Here is a 26,069-nt window from a genome sequence, read left to right on the forward strand (position 1 = left end):
ATCATATAGGGATCACACAGAATGGAGCATATAGAAGATGTTATGGAGGGATCATTTACGCTCCTCAGGATAGATTGCTCCGCCATGCAGGAGAGGCCGTACGGTTTTTCACATGAAGGATGGAGCGGGTGTCGTTAGATTTACAATGACGACATTTGCCGAGGCCCTCGCCCTCGCCGCCATCTCGCCTCAATCTGCGGCACAAGAGCATTTTTTTGCAACATGAAACCTCACACATTGTAAGAAAACTTGTTGGATGACTGCGCGATGCCTCCTGTTGGCCGACGTATCAGATATCACCACTTGTGTCACCAGTTTAGACCGGAAGCCTTGAGCTGGTGGCACTTGGTTGGGAGAACTGGGATGACAGCAGGAGCAGCAGAGGCTACCTTTGCACGGACGGATCTGCATGGATGAATCGTCACATTAGAAGAATAGCGCGTAGTGATCTGCTCTATAATGCAAGTGAAACTGGACGTCACACACCAAGCGAAGGAGTCACAGTGTCTACACAACCCATCAAAAAGCGTCTGCACAACGGCTACGAGCTGGACGTCCAGCTACAGGTGTTCACTGACCTCACGCCACCGGTCCCAAAGGCCATCACTGTGCAGAGCAAGACGACGATGGAGGTTGGCTGGAGGTCTGTGCTCTTCAGTGAGGAGTCTCTCTTACGTCTTTAATGCAACGATAGCCAGAGATTGGTCTGGAGCCAACGTGGGGGACACCGTGAAGTGACTTCACAAAAGAACATCACACCGGTCTTGCTCCCAGAATTATGGGGTGGAGGGGGATTGGGTATGACATAATGTACCTTAGCTGAACCCCTCTAGTCTTCACTCCAGGTGCACTAACAGCTCAGCCTACATATATTTGGTGGTGGAACCAGTGGTGCGGCCATTTCTTTAGTATCCCAAGAGCTATTTTCCACATAACACCAGGTCACATGTTCCCAGCACTACTGTGAGCTCCCTGAGTGGCCTAAACCTGCTCCTATGGCTGCAGCGTCTCCGGATTTGTCATCTTCGAGCACATTGAGGACGTCAATGGTCAAACAAGAGCTGCCGGCAGCGTCTCCGGATTTGTTTCCTTCGAGCACATTGAGGACGTCATTGGTCAAACAAGAGCTGCCGGCAGCATCTCTGGACTTGTCTCCGTCGAGCAAATCGGAGACATCACCGGTCGGTGATTACACAGGAGCTGCTGGCAGGATCTCTGGACTTGTCTCCGTCGAGCAAATCGGGGATGTCATTGGTCGGTGATCACACAGGAGCTGCTGGCAACATCTCTGGACTTGTCTCCGTCGAGCACATCGGGGATGTCATTGGTCGGTGATCACACAGGAGCTGCTGGCAACATCTCTGGACTTGTCTCCGTCGAGCACATCGGGGACGTCATTGGTTGGTGATTACACAGGAGCTGCTGGCAACATCTCTGGACTTGTCTCCGTCGAGCACATCGGGGATGACATTGGTTGGTGATCACACAGGAGCTGCTGGCAGCATCTCTGGACTTGTCTCCGTCGAGCACATCGGGGATGTCATTGGTCGGTGATTACACCGCAGGTGGCCGCCAGCGTCTCCGAACTTGTCTCCTTTGAGCACATTGGGGACGTCATTGGTCGGTGATCACAGAGGAGCTGCCAGCAGCATCTCCAGACTTGTCTCCATCAGGAACGTCATTGGTCGGTGATCACACAGGAGCTGCCAGCAGCGTCTCCAGACTTGTCTCCTTCGAGCACATTGAGGAAGTCATTCGTCAAACAAGATTTCTGGACTGGTCTCCGTCGAGAACATCGCGGATGTCCATTAATAACCTCAGCGACAGCCGAGGCCGGAGGTGCCGGGATTTCTGCAAGGAGGCTCAGTCTCCAGAGGTGGTAATTATGTTGTGTCCATGTTTTCATCATTTGCAGATCAGTGACGTCTCCATCCGGTGATTACCAGAATTACACAACGTCTCCTGCTTGGTGATGTAATTTCATTGGGAACGTATAGAAGATCATATAGATTGATCATATTATTATAGCACCATTTATTCCATGGGGCTTTACATGTGATAGGGGTATACGTAGCAAACAGTAAGTACAATAATTTGAACAAAAACGAGTCGGCGACTGGTACAGGAGGAGCGAGGACCCTGCCCGCGAGGGCTCAATCTACAAGGGATGGGTGAGGATACAGTAGGTGAAGGTAGGGCTGGTCGTGCAGCGGTATGGTGGAGCGAGGACCCTGCCCGCGAGGGCTCACATTCTAGAAGGGATGGGTGAGGATACATTAGGTGAGGGTAGGGCTGGTCGTGCAGCGGTATGGTGCAGCGAGGACCCTGCCCGCGAGGGCTCAATCTACAAGGGATGGGTGAGGATACAGTAGGTGGGGGTAGAGGAGGTCATGCAGCGGTGTGGTGGAGCGAGGGTTAATGCAGGTTGTAGGCTTGTCAGAAGAGGTGGGTCTTCAGGTTCTTTTTGAAGGTTTCCACGGTAGGCAAGAGTCTGATATGTTTGGGTAGAGAGTTTCAGAGTAGGGGGGATGCACGAGAGAAATCTTGTATGCGATTATGGGAAGAGGAGATAAGAGGGGAGTAGAGAAGGAGAACCTGTGAGGATCGGAGGTTGAGTGCAGGTATGTACCAGGAGACTAGGCCACAGATGTATGGAGGAGACAGGTTGTGGATGACTATATATGCCATGGTTAGGGTTTTGAACTGGAGTCTCTGGGTAATAGGGAGCCAGTGAAGGGATTGACAGAGGTGAGAGGCCGGGGAATAGTGGGGGGACAGGTGGATTAGTCGGGCAGCAGAGTTTAGGATAGATTGGAGGGGTACGAGAGTGTTGGAAGGGAGGCCACAGAGGAGGAGGTTGCAGTAGTCGAGGCGGGAGATGATGAGGGCATGCACTAGTGTTTTTTGCAGATTCATGGGTGAGGAACGTGCGGATTCGGGAGATATTTTTGAGTTGGAGTCAGCAGGAAGTGGAAAGGGCTTGGATATAAGGTTTGAAGGAGAGATTAGAGTCAAGGGTTACCCCGAGGCAGCGAGCTTGTGGGACTGGGGAGAGTGGACAGCGTTTTAGCAAGATGGGGGAAAAATGATGAATTCAAATTTTATCCATATTAAGTTTTAGGAATCTAGCAGATAAGAAAGATGAAATAGCGGATAGACAGTGTGGGAATCTTGGTTAGTAAGGAGGTGATATCAGGTCCAGAGAGGTAGACCTGTGTGTCGTCAGCATAGAGGTGATAATGAAAGGCGTGAGCCTCTATGAGCTGTCCTAGGCCTAAGGTGTAGATGGAGAAGAGTAGGGGCCCTAGAACTGAGCCTTGGGGGACACCGACAGATAGGGGGGCGAGATGAGGAGGTGGTGTATGAGTGGGAGATACTGAAGGTCCGGTCTGTTAAGTATGAGGAGATCCAAGATAAGGCCAAGTCTGTGATGCCGAGAGATGAGAGAGTCTGTAGTAAGAGGAAATGGTCTACTGTGTCAAAAGCAGATGACAGGTCCAGAAGGAGAAAGAGGACAGGTCCAGGAGGAGGAGGATGGAGTAGTGTCGCTTGGATTTGGCGGTTAGTAGGTCGTTGGTGACTTTAGTCAGGGCAGTTTCAGTAGAATGGTGAGGTCGGAAGCCAGATTGGAGGCGGTCAAAGGGGGAGCAGGAGGAGAAGTGGGAGGACAGCTCAGAATGGACGTGTTGTTCCAGTAGTTTTGAGGCATAGGGGAGAAGTGATATGGGGCGATAGCTAGACAGAGAGGATGGGTCAAGGGAGGGCTTTTTGAAGATGGGTGTGATAAAGGCATGTTTGAAGCATCAGGGGATGACACCAGTTGTTAGTGACAGGTTGAAGAGGTGGATTAGGGTTGGGATGAAGACTGCGGTAAAATTTGGGATGAGGTGGGATGGGATTGGGTCAAGTTCACAGGTGGTGAGATGTGACTTGGAGAGTAAAGAGTAAAGTTGATCTTCCGTGATGGAAGCTGGTTTTGGAAAAGGAGAGTTGAGTAGATATGAGGAGGGACTGTGGGGACTTATGGCAAAAGCTTTGTCTGATTGCCTCATTCTTCTAGCAGAAGATTGATACCAAGTCTTCAGCTGAGATGAGTGGAGAGGGAGGAGGTGCTGGGGAACGGAGGAGAGAATTAAAAGTACTGAATAGCTGTTTAGGGTTGTGAGACAGGGAGGATATGAGAGATGAGAAGAAGTGTAAAGATGTGCGGTTGTGGATTTTAATAATCACCTAGGCAGGTTATCGATGCAATTAGTTTTATTCCTTCTGACCATGGTGAACAGCAATTCTAGGTAAATGTCCAACAGGCAATTTTCTTAGTCCTTGAGTTTCCAACCTGGGCTCAGTAGTTCCACTGCCCCGTACCAGGTGATACCCACTGTCCCCCAACTTTTGGTTGGCCCACAGCTTTTTGTATCTCCCGCCGGGATATTGGCAGTCACAGCATATGCTCCTTTGGATGATGGATATCACGACCGCAGCCCGTGATTCCACCCAGCTCTCCGTCCGAATAGCAATGAATCTTCTCTTTCTCCTGCACAGGGTTCAGCTCCCTGAATCAGCAGAAGAGCTCACCCCTCCCTCCCCCAGCTAATTGTGCCTTAGTGGAGATATTTTCTCAGGTGGAACCAATCCCCTGGGTTTGCATGTGAGACTACCTGTGGTGACGGAGAGAACAATGGCCCAAGGTCTCGGAGATATGGTCACTGAATGGAATAGATACCTGAGGTTGAACTGATGAGCAAACAAATCACTAACAAAACACAGCAAGCAAATTTCTAACAAAACACAAAATTAAGATTGACTAAAAGGGGTGCTCAGTGCTGGAAAAGTATTTAGAAAGTGGCCAGGTCCTCACAAGAAGTATGTTTGTTTTGCTGCACTGAGTGTGGACCTGAAAGTAGTGAGGGCTTGTTTGAATGCGATGAAGTGGTCGTTGGAGTGAGACCTTTTCCATCTCCGCTTAGCAACCCTGGAAGCCCATCTCAGTTCTTTAGTCAGGCTGGTGTGCCAGGGTTACCTGTTGATTGTGCGAACTTTGGTACGTGTGAGGGGGGAGACCGATTCAAGAGCTGCAGCTGTTATGGTGTTAAATAAGGCAGCAGCATCTGCATCGTGTAGGGAATTTATGTCTGTAATAGGGAGGAGGGATTCAGAGAGGGAGTGTAGGTTGAGGGGTTTGAGATCTGCGAGGGTGTGCAAGTTTTTGGATGGGGGATTGTGGATCTGGAGAGGAGAGAATGTGAGTAAGTTGTGGTCAGAAAGAGGGAGAGGACAGTTAGAGAGGTAGGATAGGGAACAGAGGCGGGTGTTGATGAGGTCCAGTGTGTGTCTATCTTTGTGAGTGGCTGCGGAAGACCATTGAGCAAGGCCAAAGGAGGAAGTGAGGGATAGAAGTTTGGAGACAGATGAGTGAGAAGTGCCAATGGGGATGTTGAAGTCGCCCATGATGATAGTGGGGATGTCAGCAAAGAGGAAATTAAGTAGCCAGGTGGTGAAGTGGTCTAAGGTGGTGGTGGCTGGTCCTGGGGGGCGGTAAATGACAGCCTGTTGGAGGGGGAGTAAATGCGCACGCAGTGCACTTCAAAAGAGGGCAGAGTAATGGAGGGTGGCATTGGAATATGTGAGAAGGAGCAGTTGTCTGACAGGAGAAAGCCAACTCCTCCACCATGCTTGCCGCTGGGGCGGGAGGTGTGGGAAAGGTGGAGTCCGCCATACGAAAATGCAGCTGGAGAGGCTGTGTCAGAGGGGGTGCTCCAGGTTTTGGTGATGGCGAGGAAGGAAAGTTTGTTAGTGATGAAAAGATCATGGATGTAGGAAAGTTTGTTGCATACGGAGCGAGTGTTCCATAGAGCTCCTGATAGTGGGACTGGGGAAGCGGGGGCTGGGCGGATGGGTATAAGGTTACAGAGGTCATATAGAGGAGACCACATAGGGATCATGTAGAGGACAAAGAAAAGGCTGAGATATTAAACAGGCCCGTCTCATCAGTGTTCACCAATGAAATGGCCGTGCCCAGTAACATTCAGCGATGCAGAAATAAAAGTTTACCACCCAATATAACTCACAAAAAGAAGTACACCTGCGTCTGAGCCAATTAAACATTGACAAATCCCCTGGCCCACATGGCATTCATCCATGGATACTGAGGGAGCTGAGCTCAGTAATCTCATTCTTAGACTCTCTTGTAACAGGAGTAGTGCCCCAGGATTGGAGGATGTAAATATGGATCATGGCACTCCTGGAGTAGGTACACAAGCAGGGTCCAAAACCAATATATAATGTAGAAACTTGCCACTCATAAATATGCTTAATAGATGTTTTTAATTGTATTTGCAGTCAGACAAGTAGAGAAATAAAGTAGATGTTTCGGTGACAATCAGGACCTTCATCAGTGAACGCCGACTGCACAAGTGAGAAGGGGGAAGAAAAAAAAAAAAAGGACTCAAGTGTCCAAAAGAACAACAGTCCCAGTCCTAGAGAAGAAAAAGGTATGATGGTTTCAGTGAGCCTGGTATCCACCGCGTTCACCAATACTGGATCTGTTATACAAGTGTCTACATTATATAACTGGATTGGAGGAGGCCGATGTGGTACCGAAATATAAGAAAGGTAAGAAGGTGGATCTGGGTAACTACCGTCCGGTACGTCTGACATCGGTAGTGATATACAGTTGTGCTCAAAAGTTTACACACCCTGGCAGAATTTTTCCTTTCTTGTCCTTGTTTCAGAGAATATGAATGATAACAAAAAAAAACTTTCTCCACTCATGGTTATTGGTTGGGTGAAGCCATTTATTGTCAAACTACTGTGTTTTCTCTTTTTAAATCTTAATGATAACTAAAAACATCCAAATGACCCTGATCAGAAGTTCCCATACCCCAGTTCTTAATCCCGTGTATTGCCCCCTCTAACATCAATGACAGCTTGAAGTCTTTTGTGGTAGTTGTGGATGAGGTTATTTTCTCAGATGGTAAAGCTGCTCATTCTTCTTGGTAAAAAGCCTCCAGTTCCTGTAAATTCCTGGGCTCTCTAGTATGAACTGCGCGCTTGAGATCTCCCCAGAGTTGCTCAATGATATTGAGGTCAGGAGTCTGAGATGGCCACTCCAGAACCTTCACTTTGTTCTGCTGTAGCCAATGACAGGTCGACTTGGCCTTTTGTTTTGGATCGTTATCATGTTGGAACGGCCAAGTACGTCCCATGCGCAGCTTCCGGGCTGATGAGTGCAAATTTGCCTCCAGTATTTGCTGATAACGTGGTGCATTCATCTTTCCTTCAACTCTTACCAAGTTTCCTGTGCCTTTGTAGCGCACACATCCCCAAAACATCAGCCATCCACCTCCGTGCTTTAATGTAGGAATGGTGTTCCTTTCATCGTAGGCCTTGTTGACCTCTCTGCAAATGTAACGTTTATGGTTGTGGCCAAAAAGTTCAATTTGTCTCATCACTCCAAATTATCTTGTTCCAGAAGTTTTGAGGCTTGTCTCTGTGTTGTTTGGCGTATTGTAGGCGAGATACTTTGTGGCATTTGCGCAGTAATGGCTTTCTTCTGGCGACTCGACAATGCAGCCCATTTATCTTCAAGTGCCTCCTTATTGTGCATCTTAAAACAGCCACACCGCTAGTTTTCAGAGAGTCCAGAATTTCAGCTGATGTTATTTGTGGGTTTTTCTTTGCATCCTGAACAATTTTCCTGGCAGTTGTGGCCGAAATTTTTGTTTGTCTACCTGACCATGGTTTGGTTTTTACAGAGCCCCTGATTTTCCATTTGTTAATCACAGTTTGAACGCTGCGGACTGGCATTGTCAATTCCTTGGATATCTTTTTGTATCCCTTTCCTGTGTAATACAGTTCAACTACCTTTTCCCGTAGATCCGTTGACAATTCTTTTGCTTTCCCCATGACTCACAATCCAGAAGTGTCAGTGGCTGGATGAGAGATGCAAGAATCTGTCTGGATCCCAGAAACTTACTCAGCTTTTATGCACACACATTGATTACAAGCAAACAGGTCACAGGTAAGGATGTTACCTTTAGTAGCCATTCAAACCCATTTGTGTCAAATTCTGTGCATGTTATCAGGCCAAAATCACCAGGGTGTGTGAACTTTTGATCAGGGTCATTTGGATGTTTTTGGTTGTCATTAAGATTTTGTCAGGGAGATATTAATGTCAGGGAAATATTGAGGAATATTGAAAGTCTGTCATGGATATTAACTATTCCTCCCAAACCTCTCTTCACCCCACCTCCCTCATTTCCCTTTTGCTCAGCACAAAAGCCCCAATTAACAAATGCCTGAGAAATAGCTTACACAAACAAATGCCAGCCAAGGAGTGTTAAACTTCATTAGGAAGCAAGCATCTTGTCCCTGAAAGACGCAGGAGGTAATTAAATGCAGGCTTGCACTAATTTGCGTGTAACCGTGAGGCTGCTTCCCGAGGAAAATTTGCAGACACGCTGACTCGGAAACGTAATATGAAATATTGTAAGGTCCATGCGTCCGATAATAAAGAAACTTATATCTTTAGAGATAGAATCAACTAGGGAATGATAGGGATATTTTTCTGGAACTGAAAAACAATACCTAATGCTGTAGCACAAGAACACCAGAATAGCAGACTGCAGCTATGCGATGTGTGGTCTCTAACTGAAGATAAAATCATAAGGGAAAAAATGGTGTCGTTTACAAGCTTCTGCGACCAACGAGTGATGAGTTATTGCAGAAGTTAGAGTTTTTAATAATGTACAGGCTGAAGACCCACATGACGTCACCACAAGAGACGTGTGGCCAGATCTCCCCTTAGGTATAAGAGAACCCATAGAGAATACAGGAGCACTCATTGCCAGGGGGTATAAGGATTATAAGCTACGGGTCGCGTTCGATAACGCTCAAATCAACTGGGGAGCCCCTCCTCCATCTATGCCGATTCGTCCCTGCGAACTGTATAGTGTAAGTTTTTCTTCTTTTATCCTGTTTATTTTATGTAACTGATTATGTATTTTAAATGTCTCCTTTGTAATATCCTTGCATATATTTTTCTTTAACACTGCCTCCATTTTAGACTAAATAAAAAAATTTAATAGTTCTGTTTCCTTTGTTCTGTAATCGTTCCCTCCCCCGAAGCCATATACACTACCAAAACACAGGGGTCCGGCCAGGCCTGTACTATATTATAAATCTGGACATTGGTGGCAGAGAATAATAATAATTGGGCTATCGTGAAGCTGACAGTGATGGTAAGGAGGGCGTAAACATGGATTTCAGGCTTTGGAAACCAGAGGTGTGACGCCATACTCTCACTGGTCGCTTGCCGATATCCACGTAGCGAGTAGTCTGGATTGTGTGCTCGCGATTCCGGATGAAATACTGACAGCATGACGGCAACCGCGAGATATCGCGTGATCTCCCCGGTGTCGTCGCTGTCTGCAATCCCTGACAGATTGAAAAAGAGAAAACACAGTAGTTTGACAATAAATGGCTTCACCCAACCAATAACCATGAGGGGAGCAAAAGGTTTTTTGTTATCATTCATATTCTCTGAAACAAGGCCAAGAAAGGAAAAATTCTGCCGGGGTATGTAAGCTTTTGAGCACAACTATATACGAGGGCATCATAAGAGATGACCTGCAGTTATATCAGAGAATGATATACAGTGCTGGCCAAAAGTATTGGCACCCCTGCAATTCTGTCAGATAATACTCAGTTTCTTCCTGAAAATGATTGCAATCACAAATTCTTTGGTATTATTCTCTTCATTTAATTTGTCTTCAATGAAAAAACACAAAAAGAATTGTCCTAAAGCCAAATTGGATATAATTCCACACCAAACCTAAAAAAGGGGGTGGACAAAAGTATTGGCACCCTTTGAAGAATCATGTGATGCTTCTCTAATTGGTGTAATTAACAGCACCTGTAACTTACCTGTGGCACCTAACAGGTGTTGGCAATAACTAAATCACACTTGCAGCCAGTTAACATGGATTAAAGTTGACTCAACCTCTGTCCTGTGTCCTTGTGTGTACCACATTGAGCATGGAGAAAAGAAAGAAGACCAAAGAACTGTCTGAGGACTTGAGAAACCAAATTGTGAGGAAGCATGAGCAATCTCAAGGCTACAAGTCCATCTCCAAAGACCTGAATGTTCCTGTGTCTTCCGTGCGCAGTGTCATCAAGAAGTGTAAAGCCCATGGCACTGTGGCTAACCTCCCTAGATGTGGACGGAAAAGAAAAATTGACGAGAGATTTCAAAGCAAGATTGTGCGGATGGTGGATAAAGAACCTTGACTAACATCCAAACAAGTTCAAGCTGCCCTGCAGTCCGAGGGTACAACAGTGTCAACCCGTACTATCCGTCGGCGTCTGAATGAAAAGGGACTGTATGGTAGGATACCCAGGAAGACCCCACTTCTTACCCCGAGACATAAAAAAGCCAGGCTGGAGTTTGCCAAAACTTACCTGAGAAAGCCTAAAACGTTTTAGAAGAATGTTCTCTGGTCAGATGAGACAAAAGTAGAGCTTTTTGGGAAAAAGCATCAATATAGAGTGTACAGGAAAAAAAAGAGGCATTCAAAGAAAAGAACACGGTCCCTACAGTCAAACATGGCGGAGGTTCCCTGATGTTTTGGGGTTGCTTTGCTGCCTCTGGCACTGGACTGCTTGACCGTGTGCATGGCATTATGAAGTCTGAAGACTACCAACAAATTTTGCAGCATAATGTAGGGCCCAGTGTGAGAAAGCTGGGTCTCCCTCAGAGGTCATGGGTCTTCCAGCAGGACAATGACCCAAAACACACTTCCAAAAGCACTATAAAATGGTTTGAGAGCAAGCACTGGAGACTTCTAAGGTGGCCAGCAATGAGTCCAGACCTGAATCCCATAGAACACCTGTGGAGAGATCTCAAAATGGCAGTTTGGAGAAGGCACCCTTCAAATATCAGGGACCTGGAGCAGTTTGCCAAAGAAGAATGGTCTACAATTCCAGCAGAGCATTGTAAGAAACTCACTGATGGTTACCGGAAGCGGTTGTTCCCAGTTATTTTGGCTAAAGGTTGTGCAACCAAGTATTAGGCTGAGGGTGCCAATACTTTTGTCCGGTCCATTTTTGGAGTTTTGTGTGAAATGATCAATGATTTGATTTTTGCTTCATTCTCTTGTGTTTTTTCCTTGCAAGCAAATTAAATGAAGAGAATAAGACCAAAGAATTTGTGATTGCAAGAAACTGAGTATTATCTGACAGAATTGCAGGGGTGCCAATACTTTTGGCCAGCACTGTATATTACACGGGATGGAGGCCTCTCCTATATAACACGGGACGGAGGCCTCTCCTATATTACACGGGACGGAGGCCTCTCCTATATTACACGGGACGGAGGCCTCTCCTATATTACACGGGACGGAGGCCTCTCCTATATTACACGGGACGGAGGCCTCTCCTATATTACACGGGACGGAGGCCTCTCCTATATTACACGGGACGGAGGCCTCTCCTATATTACACGGGACGGAGGCCTCTCCTATATTACACGGGATGGAGGCCTCTCCTATATTACACAGGATGGAGGCCTCTCCTATATTACATTGGATGGAGGCCTCTCCTATATTACACGGGATGGAGGCCTCTCCTATGTTACACGGGATGGACGCCTCTCCTATGTTACACGGGATGGACGCCTCTCCTATATTACACAGGATGGAGGCCTCTTCTATATTACACAGGATGGAGTCCTCTCCTATATTACACAGGATGGAGGCCTCTCCTATATTACACAGGATGGAAGCCTCTCCTATATTACACGGGATGGAGTCCTCTCCTATATTACACAGGATGGAGTCCTCTCCTATATTACACAGGATGGAGGCCTCTCCTATATTACACAGGTTGAAGGCCTCTCCTATATTACACAGGTTGGAGGCCTCTCCTATATTACACAGGATGGAGGCCTCTCCTATATTACACAGGATGGAGAGGCCTCTCCTATATTACACAGGTTGGAGGCCTCTCCTATATTACACAGGTTGGAGGCCTCTCCTATGTTACACGGGATGGAAGCCTCTCCTATGTTACACGGGATGGAGCCCTCTCACAATGCAGTCAAGGGGGTAATGTCCTCCAGGAATCACCAGACTCCTCCATCAGACGCAGATAGAGAAGTGCGATCCTTCACTGCACAGATCTGTCTGCTCTGCTCCAAAGGCGGATCATGGTTTGGATCCACTCTCGGCACAGATCCGTCTGCTGTGCTCCAGAGGCGGATCATGGCTTGGATCCACTCTCGGCATAGATCCGTCTGCTCTGCTCCAGGGGCGGATCATGGCTTGGATCCACTCTAGGCACAGATAAATCTGTTCTGCTCCAGAGGCGGATCATGGCTTGGATCCACTCTCTGCACAGATCTGTCTGCTCTAGGGGCGGATCATGTCTTGGATCCACTCTCGGCACAGATCCGTCTGCTGTGCTCCAGAGGCGGATCATGGCTTGGATCCACTCTCGGCACAGATCCGTCTGCTCTGCTCCAGGGGTGGATCATAGTTTGGATCCACTCTCTGCACAGATCCGTCTACTCTACTCCAGGGGTGGAGCATGGCTTGGATCCACTCTCGGCACAGATAAATCTGCTCTGCTCCAGGGGCGGATCATGGTTTGGATCCACTCTCTGCACAGATCCGTCTGCTCTGCTCCAAAGGCGGATCATGGTTTGGATCCACTCTCTGCAGATAAATCTGCTCTGCTCCAGGGGTGGATCATGGCTTGGATCCACTCTCTGCACAGATCCGTCTGCTCTGCTCCAGGGGCGGATCATGGCTTGGATCCACTCTCTGCACAGATCCGTCTGCTCTGCTCCAGAGGCGGATCATGGCTTGGATCCACTCTCTGCACAGATCCGTCTGCTCTGCTCCAGGGGTGGAGCATGGCTTGGATCCACTGTCTGCACAGATCCGTCTGCTCTGCTCCAGGGGTGGAGCATGGCTTGGATCCACTCTCTGCACAGATCCGTCTGCTCTACTCCCGGGGCGGAGCATGGCTTGGATCCACTCTCGGCACAGATCCGTCTGCTCTACTCCAGAGGCGGATCATGGCTTGGATCCACTCTCGGCACAGATCCGTCTGCTCTACTCCAGAGGCGGATCATGGCTTGGATCCACTCTCTGCACAGATCCGTCTGCTCTACTCCAGGGGCGGATCATGGCTTGGATCCACTCTCTGCACAGATCCGTCTGCTCTGCTCCAGAGGCGGATCATGGCTTGGATCCACTCTCTGCACAGATCCGTCTGCTCTGGTCCAGGGGTGGAGCATGGCTTGGATCCACTCTCTGCACAGATCCGTCTGCTCTGCTCCAGGGGTGGAGCATGGCTTGGATCCACTCTCTGCACAGATCCGTCTGCTCTACTGCAGGGGCGGATCATGGCTTGGATCCACTCTCTGCACAGATCCGTCTGCTCTGCTCCAGGGGCGGAGCATGGCTTGGATCCACTCTCGGCACAGATCCGTCTGCTCTGCTCCAGGGGCGGAGCATGGCTTGGATCCACTCTCTGCACAGAGCAGTCTGCTCTACTCCAGGGGCGGATCATGGCTTGGATCCACTCTCTGCACAGATTCATCTGCTCTACTCCAGAGGCGGATCATGGCTTGGATCCACTCTCTGCACAGATCCGTCTGCTCTGCTCCAGGGGCGGAGCATGGCTTGGATCCACTCTCGGCACAGATAAATCTGCTCTGCTCCAGGGGCGGATCATGGCTTGGATCCACTCTCTGCACAGATTTGTCTGCTCTGCTCTAGAGGCGGATCATGGCTTGGGTCCACTCTCGGCACAGATCCGTCTGCTCTGCTCCAAATGCGGATCGTGGTTTGGATCCACTCTCGGCACAGCTAAATCTGCTCTGCTCCAGGGGTGGAGCATGGCTTGGATCCACTCTCGGCACAGCTAAATCTGCTCTGCTCCAGGGGTGGAGCATGGCTTGGATCCACTCTCGGCACAGATCCGCCTGCTCTGCTCCAGGGGTGGAGCACGGCTTGGATCCACTCTCTGCACAGATCCGTCTGCTCTGCTCCAGGGGTGGATCATGGCTTGAATCTACTCTCGGCACAGATGCATCTGCTCTGCTCCAGAGGCGGATCATGGCTTGGATCCACTCTCTGCACAGATCCGTCTGCTCTGCTCCAGAGGCGGATCATGGCTTGGATCCACTCTCTGCACAGATCCTTCTGCTCTGCTCCAGAGGCGGATCATGGCTTGGATCCACTCTCTGCACAGATCCGTCTGCTCTGCTCCAGAGGCGGATCATGGCTTGGATCCACTCTCTGCACAGATCCGTCTGCTCTGCTCCAGGGGTGGAGCATGGCTTGGATCCACTCTCTGCACAGATCCGTCTGCTCTGCTCCAGGGGTGGAGCATGGCTTGGATCCATTCTCTGCACAGATCCGTCTGCTCTGCTCCAGGGGTGGAGCATGGCTTGGATCCACTCTCTGCACAGATCCGTCTGCTCTACTCCAGGGGTGGAGCATGGCTTGGATCCACTCTCGGCACAGATCCGTCTGCTCAACTCCAGGGGCGGATCATGGCTAGTATCCACTCTCTGCACAGATCCGTCTGCTCTACTCCAGGGGTGGAGCATGGCTTGGATCCACTCTCGGCACAGATCCGTCTGCTCTGCTCCAGGGGCAGATCATGGCTTGGATCCACTCTCGGCACAGATCTGTCTGCTCTGCTCCAGGGGCAGATCATGGCTTGGATCCACTCTCTGCACAGATCCGTCTGCTCTACTCCAGGGTGGCGGATCATGGCTTGGATCCACTCTCTGCACAGATCCATCTGCTCTACTCCAGAGGCGGATCATGGCTTGGATCCACTCTCTGCACAGAGCCGTCTGCTCTACTCCAGGGGTGGAGCATTGATTGGATCCACTCTCTGCACAGATCCGTCTGCTCTACTCCAGAGGCGGATCATGGCTTGGATCCACTCTCTGCACAGATCTGTCTGCTCTGCTCCAGGGGTGGAGCATGGCCTGGATCCACTCTTGGCACAGATCCGTCTGCTCTACTCCAGGGGTGGAGCATGGCTTGGATCCACTCTCTGCACAGATCCGTGTGCTCTGCTCCAGAGGCGGATCATGGCTTGGATCCACTCTCTGCACAGATGCGTCTGCTCTGCTCCAGAGGCGGATCATGGCTTGAATTCACTCTCTGCACAGATTCGTGTGCTCTGCTCCAGAGGCGGATCATGGCTTGGATACACTCTCGGCACAGAGCCGTCTGCTCTGCTCCAGGGGTGGAGCATGGCTTGGATCCACTCTCGGCACAGATGAGTCTGCTCTGCTCCAGGGGTGGCGCATGGCTTGGATCCACTCTCTGCACAGATGCGTCTGCTCTGCTCCAGAGGCGGATCATGGCTTGGATCCACTCTCTGCACAGATCCGTGTGCTCTGCTCCAGAGGCGGATCATGGCTTGGATACACTCTCGGCACAGATCCATCTGTCCTGCTCCAGTGGTGGATCATGGCTTGGATCCACTCTCTGCACAGATCCGTCTGCTCTACTCCAGGGGCGGAGCATGGCTTAGATCCACTCTCGGCACTGGTGGAAGCTATGGTGGTTACCGGCACGGTATTTGTACGAGCTCTGAGCCACGACCTCTATAAAGCACCACCCTGACGGTGAACTTCCCTGATTGGAGTCTCCTTCACGTTGTCATTACACCTCGGGACAATGAAGGACCACAATAAAGAATCCGCCTATAACCTGGAGGAGGAATCTGCCATAGTGGAAAGGTTGTCATGCAGCCTAACACCAGGGGATCATTCACATTACCTCTGCTCCTTCCCGCCCAGCCCACCATTCAGGTGAGATTTCCAAGGATTTTGTGACAGAGGGGGTTGTAGTACGGCCAGATGGTCCCGTATTCACATGTAGTGCCGGCTATGGGGCTGGGTTGAGGGTCGGGGGCCAGTCTTGGGACCGTGCAGTCACCATCTTCTGTTTCGTGTCACTTTCTGCTGCATGGTTCATTGCCGGCTACCCTATATCCAGAAGGTCATTAACCCTTAGAGTGAGGTTGGCAGCTCCTCCAGATACAAGACCCGGCTACATCTGTGGCCCACCTGCCCCTGCCTCCCCCCCAGTCAGACGTGTATGGTGAGAGAACGCATGAGTTCAAGCATGGTAAACTATACATGTCCGTCAGCGGCCGCTCACCTTTCTCTTGTGCGATGGCTGCATGCTTCCGTCCACGTCCTCGCCTTTTACTTTACTCCTGGCCTTCGGGGCTGCTGGCTTGCTGGGTGCGACCTCTTCTAGGCGCTTTGACCGACCTCGTGCACCGGGCTCTTTCTTAACCTTGGCCTTGACTTTGGTGATTGGTGGCATATCCACAGGCGACCATGATGGACTGCTAAAGGATGGCAGGCAGCCAAAGTTCTCATCATCGTCCACCCTCTCGATCTTGACTTTGCTCAAGTCGACCTCCTGCACACAATGCCGGCTGTCCGGGGAAGCCTGGGCTTTTTTGAGGCCACGCTTACGATGCACTGGCTGATCCGGTGATTTGTCGCTCTTGGCGTCCTTTTTGCTGCCCTCCTGACTTAAAGGCAGACATTGACCACTGTCTTTTCGCTGAGCCACAGCCAGGGGGTTGTTAGTCATGTAGGAGGCCAAAACTTTGTTTTTTGGCTTTGTGTCCCCAAGTGTCTTTCGGCTGCAGCTGAGCTTAGGTGGCCGGATCTTGTCGTCTTTGCAGTTTGGCTTGTTGGACGTTGTGTGCAGCGAGGCGCTCTGGTCAGACGCCTGCTTACCATCCACATTGCCGTCCGCTGGGTCAGCGATGCCGGACTGGAGGTATAGCGCAGATTTCCCTGCAGCGGGTTTTGGTGCGAGCAATGTTTTGTTTGTGTGAGTTTTCCGAGGCCTAGGAGCAGATTGACAAGTCTTTGCAGTAGCCGGCGGGTCCTGCTCGTGGGCTGGCGTCGTCGCAGGCTTTTGCTGAGAACTTAGTATAGAATCTCCTGCACTTTTCGGAGGCGTCACCTTGGATTCTGTTGGAAGAATGCTGGAAAATAGAGTGAACTCACCGACGGGCAGTCTCTGGTGAGAGCCCTGGTTTGGATGGAGTGTGCCTGAGGCTGGTATGCCAATGGACAGCACTGATGTCTGATGGTATGGAGACCAACTAATGGGCAGAACCTGAGAATTGCTGGGCTTCCCATTTAAGGGACACTTGGGGTGCACGGACCCTTGCCCAGCTAACGTCCAGTCCTTTGAAGAACATAGAGAGTTCACTGCCGTAGGACGTCCATGCTGCCGCTTTTCTGTGGGCTGCAGGCTATCTACGCCCGGCTGGCTATTTTTCTTGCCACATGACCCTGAGATTTTTGGCTCTCCCTGGTCAATTATGGATATTGGCTCCTGCTTTGCCAAATGGCGCGAGTCTGAGCTGAGGCTCAAGCTAGAGTCTTTGTTCAGCAGCAGAGAGGCCGGCACCGGGTTGGCCACGCCAACATAAGTGCCAGGTATAGTACTAATGAGAGCGGCAGAACTCTTCATCCAAGATCCAGATGTTCCGACGATCTGTGATGAAAGCTGATCTCCGTTTCTTAAAAAGTCTGGGAACACCACCAGCGGAGGGACTCCCCGGAGGTTCTGGCTAACACTGCTGCTGGTGAAGCTGACCGTGGCCGGACTCGTAGTGCTAGGATCAGACCGGGACAGAACGGTGGACAGTGAGGCTTTCCCACTGGTGTGCACGGGGGTTAACACTGGCATCGGTGGGGTCTTGCGTTGGTTAGGTGGAACATGTTTATGACGGTGAGACTTGGAGGACAGATCCAAAGGCATTTCATACGAGTCCTGGGGAGACAGCATCTCCCTTTCTAACTGCGGAGGAGACTTTAATGGGGAGACTGAGGATGACGAGGAGGAATCATTCTGTGGTTCTAGGATAGGCGTTCTGGAGTAGGAAGCGAGTGCGACACTGACGACGGGGATGGTGGGGTGTGCGGACAGAGTCTGCAGAGCTGACAGGGTAGTGGCGGGGGCATCGGTGCAGACGGGCGGCCCGTCCACAACAGGGCTGATATTGCTGGTAGTGAGGGGAGCAGAAGGGGTGGCCGTGCTCGCCGGCTTCGTCATCTCTGCAGAGACCACTTTAGTGTCTGTTGTCAGCGGTCGACCCACTGGTGAAGCGAACGTGTGTGACTGCAGCTCTGAAGGAGTCCGCAGAAGACATTGCTCTGTCAAGGCGTGATGGGGCATGATGGGAAGGGTCAGAGTCGATGTCACCCCAAATGTGGTGGGCAAGGTAGTCACACTGAGGGGCTGTCCACAGTTGGGGGGCGGAATGTACACTAGGGGTTGGCTCGGCGTCAAAACGGCACCGGGTGGGAAAGTAAGAGGAAGCTTCTGCACATTGGGGACCTGAGTGGTGGGGAAGCAGATTCTGCTCATAGTGAAGGGAAACCCCGAGGACACAACGGCGTGAGACGCATCCACCGGCGGGCCGGCCATCTGTATTCCGGGGGCCAGGAGAGCATTCTGCTTTCCAGCAGAGTCCACATCGGCCATCGAGGCGGCCGGGGGCTCAAGGCCTGCAGCCTTCTCTGGTGCCAGAGGCCTCGAAGCTTCGCTCTTCTTACTGTGCCGGCTCGGAGCAGCAAGGATCGGATTCTCCGTCGCTGCTTTTGTGACCACTTTCCCCTGGGGCCGGAACAGATTACTACAAGCTTTAGAAGGCGAGATGGTGCCGGCTGCCTCTGGTTCTGCTCCATCTGGCGGTTTGTCCTCTGGTTTCTGCCCAGTCTCCACCTGTGTAGCACCGACCTCCTGCAGCATCAGGGCATCACTTTGGTTGGATGCAGGTATTAAATCCACCTGAAAAAGAGAAAGAAGGAATCAGCAGCATGTACTGGAGCCGCAGGGGGTTCGCGTCGGGCCCGGAGCCGCAGGGGGTTCGCGTCGGGCCCGGAGCCGCAGGGGGTTCGCGTCGGGCCCGGAGCCGCAGGGGGTTCGCGTCGGGCCCGGAGCCGCAGGGGGTTCGCGTCGGGCCCGGAGCCGCAGGGGGTTCGCGTCGGGCCCGGAGCCCCAGGGGGTTCGCGTCGGGCCCGGAGCCCCAGGGGGTTCGCGTCGGGCCCGGAGCCCCAGGGGGTTCGCGTCGGGCCCGGAGCCCCAGGGGGTCACCGGATGGAGACGTCACTGAGCTGCAAGTGATGGAACAATGTTAATAACATTCCCAAAACCTCTGGATGTATTCAGTCTGGAGAATGAGCCACGAGCAGAAATCTCCGTGTGTCCATGCTGAGGAGTGGATGTGCATGTACAGTGGATATAAAAAGTCTACAAACCCTTGTTCATATCCCAGGTTTTTGTGAAATCACTTGGAAATGCAAAAGATATCTTACTACATAAAGAGCTTAATGTTGAGGTGAGTCCGATTTACTCTGGCTCTGCCATTACCAACACAGCTTCTACTGATCTGTTCTTTTCTGGTTACCGTATATACTCGAGTATATACATTCCGGTGGTGGATCGTGGTGGGGAGGGTTGCGGCGGAGGGGGCACACGCAGTAGCCGGCTGCTGCAGCTACGTGTTCCCGCTGCTAAAAGGTAAATGAATATTCACTCTTCTCCACGTCCATGGGAGTGGAGAGTAGTGAATATTCATTTCTTTAATAGCGGGCACACAGTGTCAGCAGCGCTGCAGCGGCTCAGCGATCCTCCGTGCCCGAAATTAGAGAGTATGAATATTCACTCTTCTCCACTCACATGGGCGTGGAGAGGAGCGAATATCCCCGCAGCTCACCTCGGCGTCTGAGGGCACATGGCAGTGACGTCATGCGCTGCTCAGATGCTGACATGAGCTGCTGGCAGAACAGGATGCAGCGCTGGAGCAGAGCACAGGGGAGGAAGGAAGGTGAATAGAAATGTTTAATTTTTTCATGAGTGCAGTGATGTGGGGTGGCCATGTATACCAGGATTGGGGACGAGAGGGCCATGCATACAAAGATGGGGCCATTCTTACCAGGATGGGAAGCATGCATACCAGGATTGAGGATAAGGGGTGCCATGCATACCAGGATTGGGGATGAGGGGGGCCATGCATACCAGGATTGGGGATGAGGGGGGCCATGCATACCAGGATTGGGGATGAGGGGTGCCATGCATACCAGGATTGGGGATGAGGGGGGCCATGCATACCAGCATTGGGGGATGAGGGGTGTCATGCATACCAGCACTGGGGATGAGGGGGGCCATGCATACCAGGATTGGGGGTGAGGGGTGCCATGCATACTAGCATTGGGGGATGAGGGGAGCCATACATACCAGGATTGGGGATGAGGGGGGCCCTGCATACCAGGATTGGGGATGAGGGGGGCCCTGCATACCAGGATTGGGGGATGAGGGGGTGCCATACATACCAGTATTGGGGATGAGGGGCCATGCATAGCAGGATTGGGGATGAGGGGGTCATGCATAGCAGGATTGGGGATGAGTGGGCCATGCATACCAGGATTGGGGAAGAGGGGGCCATGCACAGCAGGATTGGGGATGAGGGGTGTCATACATACCAGGATTTGGGTAAGGGCGCCATGCATACCAGGATGGGGAAATTTACTAGTAGCTGCTGCATTTCCCACCCTAGGCTTATACTCGAGTCAATACGTTTTTTCACAGTTTTTTTGTGGTAAAATTAGTGCCTCGGCTTATACTCAGGTCGGCTTATACTTGGGTATATACGGTAACTCAAAACTTAACGCTACAATACAGAATCAACCTGCTTATGAAATAAATATTTAAATTCGGGGAATCCAGAAATGTAATTTGTTTTTTTTAAGTTGGGAGAGGTTCCAGAAATATGAAGTTTTATTAAGGGATTTCCATTGTACAATAATGCATGTGCTAGAAATCCAAGTTGGGTTTTTCTTTCATCCTGAACAATTTTCCTGGCAGTTGTGGCCGAAATCTTTGTTGGTCTACCTGACCGTGGTTTGGTTTTTACAGAGCCCCTGGTTTTCCATTGGTTAATCACAGTTTGAACGCTGCTGACTGGCATTATCAATTCCTTGGATATTTTTTGTATCCCTTTCCTGTGTTATACAGTTCAGCTACCTTTTCCCGTAGATCCGTTGACAATTCCTTTGCTTCCCCCATGACTCACAATCCAGAAACATCAGTGGCTGGATGAAAGATGCAAGAGTCTGTCTGGATCCCAGAAACTCACTCAGCTTTTATGCACACACACTGATTACAAGCAAACAGGTCACAGGTGAGGATGTTACCTTTAGTAGCCATTCAAGCCCATTTGTGACAAATTCTGTGCATGTAATCAGGCCAAAATCACCAGGGTATGTGAACTTTTGATCAGGGTCATTTGGATTTTTTTGGTTGTCATTAAGATTTAAAAAGAGAAAACACAATAAATGGCTTCACCCAACCAATAACAAAAAACCTTTTTCTCCATTTGTGGTTATCATTCATATTCTCTGAAACAAGGCCAAGAAAGGAAAAATTCTGCCGGGGTATGTAAACTTTTGAGCACGATAAACAACAAAGTTGTCATAAATTAATAAATTAGTAAATGGCATTATGGAAAACAAAAATAAAATTTAGAAGATTACAGAGACATTCGCAAATTTAGAAAGTGGATTGCCCAGGGCAGATGGGGTGGAAATCTCTCTGTATGCCCTATCACCTTCAGCTGGTCCTGTGACGATCTCTGCCTCAAGAACATTTCTATTCAATGATGTTACAGCTAATCCTGCACCATTGCAGAGTCCTCGTTTTGTATTCAAATTTCTCAACAACATAATAATGGGGCCCACCTTAAGTCTAAGGCAATGACTTGGCGCCTGATGGGGTTAAGCTATTGAAAAATTTGATAGGAAAATGTTCCCTTTCATAGTCGTCATCTACAACAACAGTCATCGCTCCAACGTCAGCTGATGTTTCTCTCAGACTCACCTCAACATTAAGCTATTTATGTAGTAAAAGATATATATGGCCCCGAGATTCTGCACAGAGCTGACTGCATATTATTATAGCGCCATTTATTCCATGGCGCTTTACATGTGATCAAGGTTTACATGACAAAAACAATTACAATAATCTTGAACACAAACGTGACGGCGGCTGGTAAAGGAGGAGCGAGGACCCTGCCCGCGAGGGCTCACAGTCTACAAGGGATGGGTGAGGATACAGTAGGTGAGGGTAGAGCTGGTCGTGCAGCGGTATGGTGGAGCGATGACCCTGCCCGCGAGGCCTCACAGTCTACAAGGGATGGGTGAGGATGCAGTAGGTGAGGGTAGAGCTGGTCGTGTAGCAGTATGGTGGAGCGAGGACCCTGCCCGCGTGGGCTCACAGTCTACAAGGGATGGGTGAGGATACAGTAGGTGAGGGCAGAGCTGGTCATGCAGTAATGTGGTGGAGCAAGGACCCTGCCCGCGAGGGCTCACAGTCTACAAGGGATGGGTGAGGATACAGTAGATGAGGGTAGGGCTGGTCATGCAGTAATGTGGTGGAGCAAGGACCCAGCCCACGAGGGCTCACAGTCTACAAGGGATGGGTGAGGATATAGTAGATGAGGGTAGAGCTGGTCATGCAGCGGTATGGTGGAGCGAGGACTCAGCCCGCGAGGGCTCACAGTCTACAAGGGATGGGTGAGGATATAGTAGATGAGGGTAGGGCTGGTCATGCAGCGGTATGGTGGAGCGAGGACCCAGCCCGCGAGGGCTCACAGTCTACAAGGGATGGGTGAGGATACAGTAGGTGAGGGTAGAGCTGGTCATGCAGCGGTATGGTGGAGCGAGGACCCAGCCCGTGAGGGTTCACGGTCTACAAGGGATGGGTGAGGATATAGTAGATGAGGGTAGGGCTGGTCATGCAGCGGTATGGTGGAGCGAGGACCCTGCCCGCGAGGGCTCACAGTCTACAAGGGATGGGTGAGGATACAGTAGGTGAGGGTAGAGCTGGTCGTGCAGCGGTATGGTGGAGCGAGGACCCTGCCCGCGAGGACTCACAGTCTACAAGGGATGGGTGAGGATACAGTAGGTGAGGGTAAAGCTGGTCATGCAGCGGTATGGTGGAGTAAGGACCCAGCCCGCGAGGGCTCACAGTCTACAAGGGATGGGTGAGGATACAGTAGGTGAGGGTAGAGCTGGTCATGCAGCGATATGGTGGAGCGAGGACTCAGCCCGCGAGGGCTCACAGTCTACAAGGGATGGGTGAGGATATAGTAGATGAGAGTAGGGCTGGTCATGCAGCGGTATGGTGGAGCAAGGACCCAGCCCGCGAGGGCTCACAGTCTACAAGGGATGGGTGAGGATACAGTAGGTGAGGGTAGAGCTGGTCATGCAGCGGTATGGTGGAGCGAGGACCCAGCCCGTGAGGGTTCACGGTCTACAAGGGATGGGTGAGGATATAGTAGATGAGGGTAGGGCTGGTCATGCAGCGGTATGGTGGAGCGAGGACCCTGCCCGCGAGGGCTCACAGTCTACAAGGGATGGGTGAGGATACAGTAGGTGAGGGTAGAGCTGGTCGTGCAGCGGTATGGTGGAGCGAGGACCCTGCCCGCGAGGACTCACAGTCTACAAGGGATGGGTGAGGATACAGTAGGTGAGGGTAAAGCTGGTCATGCAGCGGTATGGTGGAGTAAGGACCCAGCCCGCGAGGGCTCACAGTCTACAAGGGATGGGTGAGGATACAGTAGGTGAGGGTAGAGCTGGTCATGCAGCGGTATGGTGGAGCGAGGACCCAGCCCGCGAGGGCTCACGGTCTACAAGGGATGGGTGAGGATATAGTAGATGAGGGTAGGGCTGGTCATGCAGCGGTATGGTGGAGCGAGGACCCTGCCCGCAAGGGCTCACAGTCTACAAGGGATGGGTGAGGATACAGTAGGTGAGGGCAGAGCTGGTCATGCAGCGGTATGGTGGAGCGAGGACCCAGCCCGTGAGGGTTCACGGTCTACAAGGGATGGGTGAGGATATAGTAGATGAGGGTAGGGCTGGTCATGCAGCGGTATGGTGGAGCGAGGACCCTGCCCGCGAGGGCTCACAGTCTACAAGGGATGGGTGAGGATACAGTAGGTGAGGGTAGAGCTGGTCGTGCAGCGGTATGGTGGAGCGAGGACCCTGCCCGCGAGGACTCACAGTCTACAAGGGATGGGTGAGGATACAGTAGGTGAGGGTAAAGCTGGTCATGCAGCGGTATGGTGGAGTAAGGACCCAGCCCGCGAGGGCTCACAGTCTACAAGGGATGGGTGAGGATACAGTAGGTGAGGGTAGAGCTGGTCATGCAGCGGTATGGTGGAGCGAGGACTCAGCCCGCGAGGGCTCACAGTCTACAAGGGATGGGTGAGGCTATAGTAGATGAGAGTAGGGCTGGTCATGCAGCGGTATGGTGGAGCAAGGACCCAGCCCGCGAGGGCTCACAGTCTACAAGGGATGGGTGAGGATACAGTAGGTGAGGGTAGAGCTGGTCATGCAGCGGTATGGTGGAGCGAGGACCCAGCCCGTGAGGGTTCACGGTCTACAAGGGATGGGTGAGGATATAGTAGATGAGGGTAGGGCTGGTCATGCAGCGGTATGGTGGAGCGAGGACCCTGCCCGCGAGGGCTCACAGTCTACAAGGGATGGGTGAGGATACAGTAGGTGAGGGTAGAGCTGGTCGTGCAGCGGTATGGTGGAGTAAGGACCCAGCCCACGAGGGCTCACAGTCTACAAGGGATGGGTGAGGATACAGTAGGTGAGGGTAGAGCTGGTCATGCAGCGGTATGGTGGAGCGAGGACCCAGCCCGCGAGGGCTCACGGTCTACAAGGGATGGGTGAGGATATAGTAGATGAGGGTAGGGCTGGTCATGCAGCGGTATGGTGGAGCGAGGACCCTGCCCGCAAGGGCTCACAGTCTACAAGGGATGGGTGAGGATACAGTAGGTGAGGGCAGAGCTGGTCATGCAGCGGTATGGTGGAGCGAGGACACTGCCCGCAAGGGCTCACAGTCTACAGGGGATGGGTGAGGATACAGTAGGTGAGGGCAGAGCTGGTCATGCAGCGGTATGGTGGAGCGAGGACCCAGCCCGCGAGGGCTCACGGTCTACAAGGGATGGGTGAGGATATAGTAGATGAGGGTAGGGCTGGTCATGCAGCGGTATGGTGGAGCGAGGACCCTGCCCGCAAGGGCTCACAGTCTACAGGGGATGGGTGAGGATACAGTAGGTGAGGGCAGAGCTGGTCATGCAGCGGTATGGTGGAGTGAGGACCCTGCCCGCGAGGGCTCATGGTCTACAAGGGATCGGTGAGGATACAGTAGGTGAGGGTAGAGCTGGTCATGCAGCGGTATGGTGGAGTGAGGACCCTGCCCGCGAGGGCTCATGGTCTACAAGGGATCGGTGAGGATACAGTAGGTGAGGGTAGAGCTGGTCATGCAGCGGTATGGTGGAGTGAGGACCCTGCACGCGAGGGCTCACAGTCTACAAGGGATGGGTGAGGATACAGTAGGTGAGGGTAGGGCTGGTCGTGGTGCGGTATGGTGGAGAGAGGGTTACTGCAGGTTGTAGGCTTGTCGGAAGAGGTGGGTCTTCAGGTTCTTTTTGAAGGTTTCCACGGTAGGCGAGAGTCTGACATGTTGGGGTAGAGAGTTCCAGAGTAGGAGGGGAAGCACGGGAGAAATCTTGTATGCAATTGTGGGAAGAGGAGATAAGAGGGGAGTAGAGAAGGAGATCTTGTGAGGATCGGAGGTTGCGTGCAGGTATGTACCGGGAGACTAGGTCATAGATGCATGGGGGAGACAGGTTGTGGATGGCTTTGTATGCCAGGGTTAGAGTTTTGAGCTGGAGTCTCTGGGTAGTAGGGAGACAGTGAGAGGATTGACAGAGGGGAGAGGCTGGGGAATAGTGGGGGGGACAGGTGGATTAGTCGGGCAGCAGAGTTTAGGATGGACTGGAGGGGTGTGAGAGTGTTAGAGGGGAGGCCACAGAGCAGGAGGTTGCAGTAGTCGAGGCAGGAGATGATGAGGGCATGCACTAGTTTTTTTACAGATTCGTGGTTGAGGAATGTGCGGATCCGGGAGATATTTTTGAGTTGGAGTCGG

At 51.4% G+C, this 26,069-nt stretch overlaps 1 protein-coding gene across 3 annotated transcripts in view; it reads right to left on the reverse strand.

The window, feature by feature from the left end:
- Positions 1 to 26,069, reverse strand: part of BCORL1 (BCL6 corepressor like 1) — a 112,203-nt gene that overhangs the window by 38,218 nt on the left and 47,916 nt on the right. For all 3 annotated transcript variants that reach the window (XM_073642207.1, XM_073642205.1, XM_073642208.1), the window contains exon 4: positions 16,194 to 18,860. In XM_073642207.1, coding sequence (XP_073498308.1) covers positions 16,194 to 18,860 — 2,667 coding nt within the window. The remainder of the gene's footprint in view (positions 1 to 16,193; positions 18,861 to 26,069) is intronic.

The sequence above is a fragment of the Phyllobates terribilis genome, unplaced genomic scaffold (assembly GCF_046119375.1).
Source record: "Phyllobates terribilis strain yellow unplaced genomic scaffold, ASM4611937v1 Scaffold_7__3_contigs__length_470593459, whole genome shotgun sequence".
Taxonomy (NCBI): Eukaryota; Metazoa; Chordata; class Amphibia; order Anura; family Dendrobatidae; genus Phyllobates; species Phyllobates terribilis.